This window comes from Anomalospiza imberbis, chromosome 9 (assembly GCF_031753505.1).
Source record: "Anomalospiza imberbis isolate Cuckoo-Finch-1a 21T00152 chromosome 9, ASM3175350v1, whole genome shotgun sequence".
Classification (NCBI taxonomy): Eukaryota; Metazoa; Chordata; class Aves; order Passeriformes; family Viduidae; genus Anomalospiza; species Anomalospiza imberbis.
In genome coordinates, this window is record NC_089689.1 from 7674045 (window position 1) to 7687628 (window position 13584).

The window sequence follows — 13584 nt, forward strand, 5'->3', positions numbered from 1 at the left end:
CACCATTAGAAGGGACAAGCTGAGCTGCATGTCTATAGTAAGACTCTGCCTGGCTGGTCTGATTCCTATAGCGAGCTAAGAAAACAGAAAAAAAACCCAATTTGAGGCACAAAATTCCAGTCCCCTGCAGTTATTTTCATAAAATGCAACTTACCTGAAGAGCATTTCATTAGTATTTCAGAAATAAGCATCAGAAGAATGTGCAGTTACACCAAAGCACCAAGATGTGACATATTCAATTCTGAGGTGGCTGTTTTGCCTCAGACCTAAGGCTGTCTTACAGACAACAGTGCCAAGAACATGACATACAGAGAGCTAAAAATTTTTTTCATCCCTCTTTGCACAATCACTAACTAGATCTATTTTAGATTGTTCAAAAAGCAACTGCAGATTCCTGTGAAAAGAGAACTTTCTACAACACAAAGATTTACTCAAATCAAGAAAGAAATAATCAGGTTGAACTTTATCTAAAAAAGATACCTCATTTATGAAAGACTGGATTTCTAACTGGTGCCCCTGTACATAAGACATTAGTGTTCTGGAATGGAGAAGTGTGGTAGCCGGCTGCAGCAAGCTTTTGTAATACTTACCAGTTTCAGCACTTCCCTGTGCCTACCAGCTAGAACATGATTAAAATGCTAGGAGACAGACTCTAGCAGATCACTAGCAAACCAGTGTTTAACTGTCTCTGTGCGTTAATGTGTAACACACACTAGGTAAGTCTGAACAGAGTTTCTTTCCAGGTCTTTCTCCCTGCTGCAATGACCACAGGCACAATCAGCAACGAGCTACTGAAGTGGAGCACACTTGCTCCAGCAGTTGCTGTGGTACATGGAGATCCCTCTCTAGAAGCTGAACACAGACAGAGCTCCAGGTCCCAGCCCCTTCCTTCTGAAACTCACCAATATCTCCCAGGTGGACAAGGCAGTGCTGGCAGATGTAGGAGCAGGAGCTGGACTGCGGCTTCACAATGGCGCTGGTGTGCGTCTGTTTATTGCTAATGATCCCCAGCTGGGAAGACTTCACACGGCACGGCAGGTCTACATTAAAAACTGTGCACAATTCCTGTAGTAACTGCAAAAATGGGCTGGGTCAGTAGCAGCTCCAGACAGGCATTGGAAAGGCAGCAAAACAAGTCACAGAACTAACAGAGTGCCACTCAGAGGTGTGTGCTTGCCACAGATGAGCCAAACATATTTGAGGTGAACAAGCTCAAGTTACTGAAAGTAAGACTTGAAAATACATTCTCCATATGGAATTAATTGAGTTTCATTGTGTCCACTGTGTTCATCTGCCAGTAAGAAAAAGCTCTTAATCCCAAACCAGTAAGCAACTTGATCCTCATGATATTTAAATCACCAAGGATTTATCAGTGGAGATTGACTATGGGAGGTCTACAGATGTTGTTGGGGTTTATGGTTTTGCTTTGTCGTCTTGTTTTTTTCAGTAGGACACTCAAAAAGAACACTGGGTTTAATGCCTTCAAGAAGTGACACTGTTCTCAGAAAATATTAGAAAGGAACATCCCTCACCCTCCAGAGCAGCTTGTTCCAACATAAGAAACTGCACTATCCCAACTTAAACTCTAGAAAGAAGCTGGAACACAACCAAGTTTGTAAGCAACACAAGGCAATACTAACAGTTCAGTGGCTGAGGTGTCAGCAAATATTTGTGCTAAGCCAACACAGACTTTTTCAAGGAACAAGGCATCAACTACTTGATCAAATATTTCAAAAGCTGATTGAAAGAAAGCCTCAACTCTGCCATTCTCATTAGCGCTTTTGAAGTTTTTCCTAATGGACTCCAGCAAATACTCTGCATAGTTACGGCAACCAGAGAGTGAAGAGCGTTTGTAGGACTGAGTTCTACAGTAACTCATACTGTAAAAAATGCAGGTAAGAAGTGACAGACTTTCTCCCAGCTGGGAACATGCTCAGTTTCCAAATAAAACAGACTTGCAGGAGGGTTAGAGACACATACACTGTCAGTAAGATGTGACATGATGCTTTGGCTTGCTACAGAAAGAGGTTTGTGTCACACCGCACACCCCTTTGGCTCTGTCTTTAGACAGTAAACAAAAAATCAAACAAGTGAGATCTCACAGATGAAAGCTGGATAAAAGAGAGCATCTTGACATCTTCAAATATGCCAAATTAAGAAAATTCATGCTCTTGTTCAAAGATGTCACTTGTGAAGGCCTCACAGCTGGAGAACAGGTACCTTAGCTGAGCCAAGGCTTTAGACTGTAAATGTAATTAACATCACAGCAAACAGAAAAAGAGAAAAGGTGACCCAGTCTTTAGTGTCAAACTCAGAAAGAGTAAAATTCCCTGATCCACTGCCGGATAGAACAAGGCTTTTGCAAGACAAACAGTGTAGAGGTAGAATGCCCTTGGCAACCATGACAGCCTGAAACTGGCTCCTTCCACAAGCAGCTTTACAAAAAAACAATGCTGAAAGGGAAAAAAGGGAAGCCACAAGGCTACTCTGGGGTTGGCAATGCATATGTCTGGAATCCAACTAGGAAATTATACAGTATGAATGACCTACTGTGAGTACTATAAGCTGAAGACAGTGTAAATTAGCCATGACAAAGTTTACTCTGAACACAGAGAGGATTCAGCAGCCACAATGTTATTGAAACAGACACCAAATGAGGGGAAAAAAGGAAAGAAAGGCAAGCTATCTTTACTAAGGCCATCATCATACACTGACTCTTATTCTCCATAACTTAAATCTAATGAAATCTAACATATGAGAGAGTGTAGGCAAAAATATGTCAGTAAGAAATAAGTATATGAATAGGAATCACACTCCTGTGGCAATTAACTGAAAACCTTGCAAAAGATTCTTGGTCCAAGAGCACTCAACAATACAGGTTTGCTTTACGGGAAGAGAAGTTCCTAGAAGTGAACTAATTGTCCTAATTGTTGTTGAAAATAAAGAGTTACACCTCAATGCTCATCATCAGTGTTAGGAGTCACAAAGAAGGGGCAACGAACGAAACATCAGGCCATCACACACATCCTGTGCATCTGTGTTTGCTGCACATATTTCTGTTCCTGAGTACCTTAATCCAAGAACAAACTGGTTCTCCTTGTTTATCCTTCACTATACAGCAAATGAAAAGGAATGAAGGCAATGGCCCACAAACACATACATAGGAATGAGAAGCCAAATGGGAATTTTTAGAGAAAGAGCACAAAAAAAGTACTAAGAGTATATCAACTAACTCATCTGCTGGGCTTGAGGTTTTTTTGCATCATCATTTCTGTAAGACATTACAATTGAATGACAAAATTCCTCACCACAGGTCACTGCAGAGACAGAGTAAACTGCTTTAAGAGGGACTGGAGAGCCAGTGAAGGTTACACCTTCTAATAGTTAGAGGATTCACACAGGTGGTAGTTCAAGAAGGTAACAGATGCACAGTGAGAAGGCAAGAGACAGTGCAAAGAAGTATCATTCTACCCTTTCCTGCTGCTTTATGATTGCTCTGAGCAGGCACAGCAGAGCACAGTCAAAATGGACCTTGACCTTACCCAAAACAGTGGGGTTTAGGCATTAAAGCAGATTCTATTAGAAAGGAACCTAAATTGCACCAAATCAACTACCAGATGCACACAAGTTGCAGCTCAAGACTGATCAAAAGAAAGCCCATCACCAGCTGTCTGTCTCTCAGCAGACATCTCCTGCTGAGAGCACCACAGTTCGCAAGGTGCACTGCTCAATCCAATACAGCAGCAGTTTCCTAAGCTAAGGGCAAAGAACAGATTTGACCCCCCTAAAACTGATCCTCCGCCCATCCTCTACTTTGTGCAACTCACCTGTGTGTAGAAGCCACTAGCTGCCTCTAAAAACAGAGAAAGGTTCGCCTGAACTTCGCTCCGATTCGGATTTGATCTGTTTTTCGCCTGACCCTGGAGTGTTGTGATTTGATTTTTAAAGGCATGATTCCAACTGAAAATAAAAGAAGCATTTATCTTTTTACTTTGGAAGTGTCTTGTGCAGATGGCATAAATAACAGGAAAGAACTGTTTAATTACATAGCATCAGACATGAAAAATATTCAGATTCAGGCAACATTCAGATGAGAACAAATGTTAAATATGGAATAACCACCTTTCCTCATCTCTCATATCTAGGGAAACAGATCCTGAGATATATATATATATATATATATATATATGTAGCTAACATATATGTGTACATGGCTAATGCTAACATCATTAATATTTGCTTGCAATTGTTTTATTTTAGGCAGCATAGAAGTCCCTCCCTAAAACAATATGTGGGGTACAGAAATGAGGGTTAAAAATCATTCAGTAACTGGAAGCATGGAGAGGAGAGCTCAGCCAACCTACTCATCTGGTTTCCCTCAGTGCTAAAAGAACCACATGCTTCTGCTAACTGAACTTAGTACAACCCATGTCCACACCTTAAATAACAGGGAATGGATTCAGGGCATCGAGAAAACCCAGCTGGATCTTCCCCTGATTTGTAAGGTGTCATGAGCAACCCAGTAATTAACTCAATGAGCAACCCTGATTATTCCTCCCAGCTCTACCTCACAGGGCTTAAAATACTGGTCTCCAGCAGCTACTCAGCTCCTGTTAGACCTTGCTCAAAGCTCCAGGTGATTACATCAGGCAAATTCCCTCCTTTCAGGAAAATGCAGACTTCAGCCCTTCCCTGAGAGCAGAGCAGACTGGTGCTCCTTTGCTTCTCCACCTCCATCTGGCTCTCCAAAACCCAGTCCTGCATGACATGGCTGCCTCTGAACTGCCAGAGGTAAAACACTAACCTACTGAATGTTCTTTATCAGCTCTGCAGTGCATGCTCATGTTTCACCCACAGCACAGCTCTCATTTTAAAGGAAATAAGACAACCTTCCATAGGATGCAATTGCTTTTCTGGAAGTCTCAGGGTTTCCTGCTCCCCAGCCCAGATCACATACATACACACAAATTCAATGAGGTACTTACAGGTCCTGCTCCACTTTTTTATCCAAAGCGTATTCCAAATCAGTCACTAGCATTTTTTGATATAAGTCCTGTAGAGCCTGTCTGGATGTCCAGACTTCTGCTGGACCCAGCTTTGAATCTGAACAACAAGAAAGGGAAAAAAAAAAAAAAAGAAAAAAAAAAAACCCACAAAGACACAAATTTATGGAGTTAATCTGATTTTTCACTCATTTACCAAATGAAAGACTAGAGCTCAGTGTAAGATACACACCACCAAGCACCTGTTTTTATCAGTTTCCTCAGAATAGTGAAATACAAGAACTACAGAGGGGTTGAGGATTGAATGCCCACTGCTTAACTGATGAGTCTTCTATAAGACCAGAACTAGATGTGAACAAAGTTAGCAGCTGGCAAGCTATAAAACAAAACAGGTAGGAGGATGTGGTTCTCCATAAGTTCTTAAACAGCAGAATTTCTTACAACTGGATTCATTTAGAAAAAATTTCCAGTGTAGCCAAAAAATAATTAGCAGACAATAAATCTGTGGAAGGATGCTAAATAGGTCAGTGCATGGACACATGCTGTTGTGTTTAAAGAACACTGTGGGCAAGTACTGCTGCGTGCTTGCCATTTCCTAACTCTTCAGTAGCTATCTGCTCTCCGTCCCAGAGGGTGAGTGCAAACACTGCTCCCTGCTATTGAGTCACAGAGTCCAACTCCCCATGGCTTCTACAACCACCTGGGCTGGGGCTGCAGGAGCACAAGGGATGGGCCTCACCCCAGGGAAACCATCCTGATGCTGATGGTGGAGCCACTCCTGTTAGGTTAGGTGGATCCAGGTGGTTTTAATAGTCCTATGGAGATTACACCAGCCTGCTACTTTCAGTACACCCAGGTGGCAAGCAGAGCTGAGCAAAGGTTCATGAGGGAAGCTACTTTTACTGCAGGGCTGATTCATTAATATAAACCATTTCCATTTCCTATTAATATACATAGGTTAAATCACAGCTCACAGCATTTCACTGCATCTAGGGCTGCACTTTCAGAACACATGGTAGTGCTCAGATCAGAATTTCCTCACCCAGGTTCCTTAAAACCACCCAAATCTTGGCTAATGCCAAATACAGCAGTTCCTGTGCTAGTCTGGGCAGGAGTCTCAGAGAGAAGCAGAGACATGACCTTCATCTCCAAATGTTTGGAACATCCAAAGTCAACTTCAAAAATATGTATTAGGCACAGGCAAAAGGGGCACAGTTGTTAAAATACTGTTTATATATTTCTATATTTATATACAAAGGACAAGCCTTTAACATAAGGTCACACACTTTACAGAAAATTCTTATGAATGATAAGCAAAAGGAAAACTACACCAGGAATCAAATATTATTAAGAAGTTAGATCAACTGTATACTAAAGGCTACTATACCTGTCATGTCAGCCTTCAGGACTTCTGCCTGCCTGTAAGAAAGCAATATGACAATAAATTAGAAACAGAAATATCAAAATAACTGGATTATGCCAAAGTACATTCATGCAATGGTGAATCTGCTTACAACTCACTCTCCTCTAGTTCACTCCATGCAGGATTTGAGCTACTGTTGGCTCAACAGCATGACTGCTTTTAGTTCATCCCATAACAGTAGCCAACTGTTCACTTTTCCCTGCTTATGCCTCTTTCTGAACAAATAAAAACAAATAATGCTTACATTATGGTTTGTATTTTAAGCTTTATGTGGCAGCAGTGTCCTGTCAACATTAGTGATAATTGCCTGGGAACTTGATATCAACTCTAAGTTGTCACAAGTGAAATGCAGGAGCCAATGGAGTCAGAGAAACAAACTCCCATCAGTGTCTGTCAGCACCTCAGTACAGCCCTCCTGCCCCCCATACTGCACAAGTTTTTGTAGGGAGAAGGGATAAGACTATGGCTTCCCCAATTGCCTCTCTTCCTTGAACTGCATCCCTCAAGTAATGATTTGATCAGATTTCCAAGTAAAAAAAAAAAAAAACCACACAGCACACACAGAAAGAATGGCAACTACAGGTGACTATCTACAACTCCTGCATTGAGCATGCTCTGCAAATCCCCACTGCTAGTGGAGGTTGGCAAATAGCTTCCCAAAAAGAGGAACACTGGGCCAGTCCTCAATAAATAAATATTTCTGAATGGTCAGTGTCTGGCTGAAGCAGGCAATGGAGGTGCTACAGTTAAGCACTGTGTCAGCAGTACATAAAGCTTCAAGGAGCAGCCCTTGTCTGTCTGATGGACACAGTTAACCCAGGGCTGGCAGAGGGGACACGAGGCTGCCTGGTTTGGCTGGGTTTGGATGAGACATGTCCCTCTGCTCTTGATGCACTCAGGTGGTGAAGTAGATTTGGAGAGTGCAAGCTTTCCACACTGGACATGGAATCCTCCCAGCATATGAAATGGTCCCTTCATCTGCCTCAAAAAAAAACTAAAAACAAACACAGTTGGAAGACACACTGTGCCCAACATGAATGTCAGGTGCCAGCTTGGAAAAGAATGGAGAGCCAAGAGAAAGCATCACCTAATCTCTTAAGGGGCTGAAAGTAAATCAGCATTTACTTTCTCTTGCCAATGTGAAGTTGTGGTGACTGTAAAGAGTTTTTCAGTTTGTTTGGGGAAATACCTACTGGCCACAAATTATAGGGAAGGTTTTGAGATCCACATGAGAATTAAAAATATATCAGAACAGGGTATATATTAGGAACATGTAAATTGGTAAGTCCCTTTGCAAAATTTCTGTTTATTAAATGCAAGCATTATCTATAACAGCTCACCATAGCCACTTCCATCCAAGAAGTAATGGGATGGCCCAAGAACTTTAATTGTCAAGAACAAAAGTCAAGAACATCTTAACTGATACCAGAAGTGAACCTGGTACGTTCTTCACCTGATCCAAATGTAATGCCTTTAAGACAACTTCTTTCAGTTTATTTATTTCAAGAACGTGTTAATATGTTTTTTTTTTAACTCTTAAAAGCAGGGAACACTGAAAGAAGATATAAAGACAAGCAATGCAAATTTTAGCTACTGTATCAGGAGAAAGCTGAAAGCCCAAGAAACAGCTCTTCCTCATCCACACGGAGGTAACAAAAGGCACCTAAGTGATGGCTGTGTGTGGCTGCAGCCAGCAGGATGGGAATGAGCAGATCCTGCCCCCACGGAGTCAAGAAGAGACAGGAGGGACAGCCTGTGCAGGCTGTGCCTCCTGCACTGCTGACCTGCAAGTCCAGTCAGGCACAGAGCTGAGCCAAGGCTGTGGTGCTGGGACTTGGCAGCCAGCGATGCCACTGCTCCCAAGGAAAAGCTGACTTGCTCAGGTGCTGGAATCTCGCTTTTCTGAACAGCCAGCCAAGTTCCTACAGTCTGGCTCACGCTTCAAACATCTTCCAGTGCTGTGAAGGTCTCTTCTGAGCAGAGAACACAATCTGTGCTGCCAAAGCCACGAATGCTGAGAGGCTCAGCCCCAGCAGGACACGCAGGACTGCGCCCACAGACACGAGCCCAGAATTCTCTTCCAGGCACAAAGGCTGTGCCCTTTAAAAGCCAAGAACTGCTCCTCTGGAAATTACTTGTGCAGAACTACACTCCACTAAGTATAATCTTTAAAGGGGGAAATGTAAAAGCACTTTTTTTTCCCCCAGAAGCTTGCCCTCACTGCTGCCTAGAGAATTCTGGTGCAGAGAGCCTCAGCCTCTACATCAGTGCAACTGCTGACAGACTCTCTGTAAATGCACAGACCTAATCATATGGCTAGATCCGAGCTTCTACTAAAAAGACTTATTTAAAAACACTATTTTGGAAGAGAAGACTCATGGTCTCACAGAACAAGAGACTTTAGCACCAATCACTTCAGCGGCCATAACACAGACTGCCTTGTATACTTTATAAAACTGCAACAAGCAATACTGAAGAGATTGTCACTGTAATTTTTAATAAGATGTATAGAAATTATTTCAATACTTCCTAGACACCAAAGAAATTAGAAGAATTGACCTAACATTAGTATGCTGCTTCTCATTTCCACCTAAAAACAATTTGCTTCAAATAGCTGCATTCTAAGCCAGGATAAGAGGGGCAGCCTGGGTACAAAACTTGTTGTGCATCAGTGGCAAAATATTAGCAGAGAGAGAGAGAGAGAGAGGACAGAGAGAAGATGCACTGCCTGCACATTAAACAAACTTTACAATGGGCCTTTGCTGGTGCTCAGGGACTCCTAGTGGGCACCCACTGGAGTTCACCGGTAACGACCGACAGGAGTTTCTCACAGTGCCAATGGCTCCTTCTATCACCCAGCATTTTTAACAAGCTTTTCTGGCCATATATTTTATTGCACCACCTCATACTGAATTTACATTAGAATGACTCATTCCGGGGCAAAAAAAGGTTGCCTTCTAGAAAACCTGGTAGGGCTTGTTTACACATTGTATCATTTCAAGAATATTTTCAAGTACCTCCTTCCCCAGTTGGACTCAGTTGTTCAGTCAAACTTACATAAGTTTTTTTTTTTTCAAACCATAGTTCAGAAAATGATATATTTCAAGTATTTCCATATACCACCTCGATATATCATAACAGCTACTCTTTATCATTTCCTTACAAAATATGTAGATTCAGCTCTGTGCTTTAGTTAAACTTTAAACTGAAATATAACAGCCTCCCATACAATTCAGTAAAAACATTTGATAGCTAAAGGAATTTTCATTTTATTCATAAAATTGAAGAGCTTCAAAACTTTAAAAAACAGTAGTTAGGACTGTCTCTCAAGGTTCTAAAGGTATAATTTAAATAAAAATTTAAGTCCCCACAGGAGAAAAAATAAACTTTTCTTCTCTTAAGAACCTAAGAGTATATAAAGTTCTGTTTTGCTGGAACTCAGAGGCTACATTTAATCTGGAATGAACCACTGGACTTGGTAAAGGAAGACAAGAAAGACACATTTCATTTTCCCTCTTCCAAGTTTTTACTATTCTTGATCAATTAAGTTTTCCCAAAGCAGAATAAGAAAACAAGTTGTTTCCCTTAAGCTGGTAAGCACTACAGAAAGAAAATCCCACAAATATTGGGATGTCTCTCCCATATATATTTTGAAGTGCTTAACCCATCAGACTGAAAGATACATCAAAAGATCATGCGGCCGCACCTACTCTTTAACACTAGAGCAATTTTGCTTAATTTGATGTGAAAATCATGTAAGAAAAGATCATACAGCCTCTTTGGTTAACTATTCTATTCAAGTTCTCCTCTTGTTGCCATCTGACTTCCAACTCTATTTGCATATCACTGAACAAATGGATCTATTTTACCATTGTCCCCAAAAGAACTCATTTCTGTTCCAATATCTGTCTTCAGTTCTGCTATAATTCAAAGCATTCAATCACAAATTTTCCGTTCTGCATACACCGCCCTGCATCTCTAATAGGGCCATATCTATTCTACAGAAGAAGGGATCTGCTAACAAGCTTTATTATCAAGCACAGATAAGCCAATGAAATTAAGCCCAACTTCGAAAAGCAGCAGTTTTGTGTTACCCAGCTAACATCTTCTATTTCTGGAAGTCAAGCTTCACTTACACCACACCTCTCTCATTTTCATTGAGGATCTGCCAGGCATGATCTGCTGTGGCATGACAAGTTCTACAGAAAACGTGGAAAACCCCAGACCTCACAAAGCCAACACGAACACAACACTGCTTTCACCCTTCCTGAAGGGGAACTCCACCCGGTTTTCCCCTGACAGCCCTAAGCATCCGCAGCTGTATCAGTTCCCTCATCAAATCTCAGTAACACAACCCCCCATAAGGAACTGACATGACTAAAATGGGCAATGAATCCAGGCAACTGGGCTTATAAAAGCCATCAGAATCCAATCACATTACTAAAAACTAAAAAACATTAAGTGGTCAGGAGTTTCACTCCAAGCTGAAATTCATACTCCTGCAGTTCTCTTTCCTGGAGGTGTGTGCAAAAACTGTACCACAATGAAAAGCACCTGCACCCTAATGTGCCTTAGCAGGAGGTGGCTGATCTCAAAGCTCATCAAGGGCACTGCTAGAAAGCTTTAATTCTTCTGAAAGGCAATAGAAAAATACAGAAAATATATAGAATAAATGTGGGAAATGTTTCATCTTGGGTAGAAAAGGTAAATTTTCTATACTAGCATACTAAAAGTCAAACAAATAAATATTTTAATTTCATAATTTCAATATTTGGCAAGGCTCACACCAGAAGGAACTTCAAAGCAACAATCTGCCATTTTAGATTTTCTTCAAAATAACAGTTATCTTCAGCAAAAATTTAGAATGTTTTTAATATTCAGTGGGGTTTTTTTCTTTAGCATCCTCACACACCTTTTCCTGAAAGGGCAAATGGATGGAATCAGGATTTTGCAGGAGTATACAGCATACAGCGAAGATTTTACTTATTTATTTGTGTACAGACTCTACTTACTTGTACATCAGACATGTACTGTTAAACAACTTTAACAGTTTTACCTCTATTGAACAAGTTCTTAGTGTTCCAAACTTTCAAGTGTTGTCACCTAATTTAAATGACCATAGCTTGCACAAAGTTCTGGAATCGCTTGCTTTGGGAGCTGGCAGATTTGGGTGATGTCAGCGCTTACTGTGGGTCATGGAATTAAATGTTCCATGTGCCTTGGAAGGACACTGCTAACACACACCAACGATAAACACCTTTAACAGAACCATCTTATTGTCAATTTTATGTGCTAAGTAGTTTAAATCTTATTATTCCTCTTATAGGCAGCTGAAGCCAGGGTACAGCTAATTTCCTTGACCTGCAGTTTAATCAGATTATAGCTGTAGACCAAAGCCACAGAAACAAGTATTTCATCACCAGTTAAAAAAAAACACCTACACTTCTGCAAGCAGATATTAAAGCAAAGCAATCACCACCTGAATACAAACACTCTCCACAGGGAATCCTGCTCTATTCCTTTTGTGTTCTCACTGTAGCTGAGGAGGATATTGAGAAATGGAGACACAGAGCACGGTTTTTCTTAATCCCATCTTCCCTCCTTCTCCTCTATTAGAAGCAAGTCATAATAATTATCCTCAAAACACACCCACCAAAAGCAACTCTTTCCAAGTTTGATCAGAGCTGACAATCCTCCTCCCTGGGTAAGGGGAGAAGTACCCTTGCAGTCAGCTTCAGTCAAACTCATTTTCTTCCTCCAGTTTCATGGAAGTCAGTTTCTTTGTCCCAAGATTTTAAAATTATATGCCCCAAAGGTAAAAGCGCTGCTAAGGGAAGTTAATGTGTTCTTATGCTCTGATTTAATCTACAGAGAGGGAAATACAAATCTCCTACACTGCTCAGGCTTCCAGCATTCCACGGCCTCCACCGGACCCTCCGCTCTCCCTCTCCTTACACAACCTGGAGTCAGAACGTGAGCTAAATGCCCCAGAAATGGGGTCCAGCTGCTCAGGATCAGCAATATGCCTCGATCTGTTCCATAGAACTCCAGCATTTAAGCCAGAAGAGTAACCTAAAAACTATATACCCAACAACCTGTATTTTCCAATTCAAGCAAGAACAGCTGGCAATAAATATAATGTTAGGACTAGCTCAGGAAAGCTCAGCTGCGTTTCCATAGTAATTTTTTAAAAATACTGACTATGCTGTTCTTTAACCCATCATCTTGACCTACTAGTTATGTGGAATTTTATTAAAGACAGCAGGGATAAAAATATCCTCTAAAAGGATGCTGCCCAACGAGGAAAAGTACAAAAACTCCGGTCACTTTTACCTTCCAGGACGTGACAAGGTAGCTCCATAGGTAACCCTGACACTATTTTCACTATAGAAAAATTCTGGTTTAGTAACAGTAATAAGAATTCATTAGCTATAAAAAAAGGCATGATCAGGAAATAATAAATAGATATTTAATATGTGTGGCAATTCAAGACACTGATATATTTTCATGTTAAGGAATACCTTCAAAAGAAAACTTTTAATAGCAAACAGTAAAAAACGAATACTTTTATGGAATATCCTGCCACATCCATACAGTACCGCATTTACTACACTGGCTGACAATATGTCAGCTTTGCAGCTGACCTAAGTGAAAGGCAAAACATTTAAGATCAGATACATAATCCATCTGTGTATCTCCTTCAATCTTTACAACATTCCTTGGAAAAATAGATTTTTCAAAACTAAGGCAATCTTAAAGGTACAAGTGCACAAAAACTTCAAGACTGCCCTCCAATCCTCTCAGTCATTGACAGCCCTCTCCCTTAAAGGAAGACAGACACCAAAACAAAGCTCTGCTCCCTCACTACCCACAATAAGGAACTTTGGGGAAGCACACAGAAGGGTTACCAGTTCTCAGGACTACAGCCCTAAGAGGGATATGAGAGGTTTACAACTGAACTTGCCATGGTAATTCCCACAAGGTTTTGAGACTGGGCAAGGAGAAGCAACAGAATTATTTTCTGAACAACAAAACCCCCCTGAACTATGCCCTTGTAATAAATGTATAGTGTGATGTTGGCTCTCGCAAATGTTAAATGTATGTTATAAGGTTAAAAGAAGTTCTGTTAAGATCTGGTGAGTTTTTTATATAAATTTT

General features: G+C 40.9%; 1 protein-coding gene across 11 annotated transcripts in view; it reads right to left on the reverse strand.

Annotated features, from left to right (window-relative positions):
* Positions 1-13584, reverse strand: part of SMG7 (SMG7 nonsense mediated mRNA decay factor) — a 51296-nt gene that overhangs the window by 24398 nt on the left and 13314 nt on the right. For 10 of the 11 annotated variants that reach the window (XM_068199514.1, XM_068199512.1, XM_068199520.1 and 7 more), the window contains exons 2-6: positions 6391-6422; positions 4986-5103; positions 3828-3960; positions 903-1074; positions 4-75 (exon numbers count right to left, since the gene is read on the reverse strand). In XM_068199514.1, coding sequence (XP_068055615.1) covers positions 4-75; positions 903-1074; positions 3828-3960; positions 4986-5103; positions 6391-6422 — 527 coding nt within the window. Of the gene's footprint in view, positions 1-3; positions 76-902; positions 1075-3827; positions 3961-4985; positions 5104-6390; positions 6423-10980; positions 11006-13584 lie in introns of those variants that run through there. The other variant, XM_068199519.1, reaches the window with a different exon arrangement.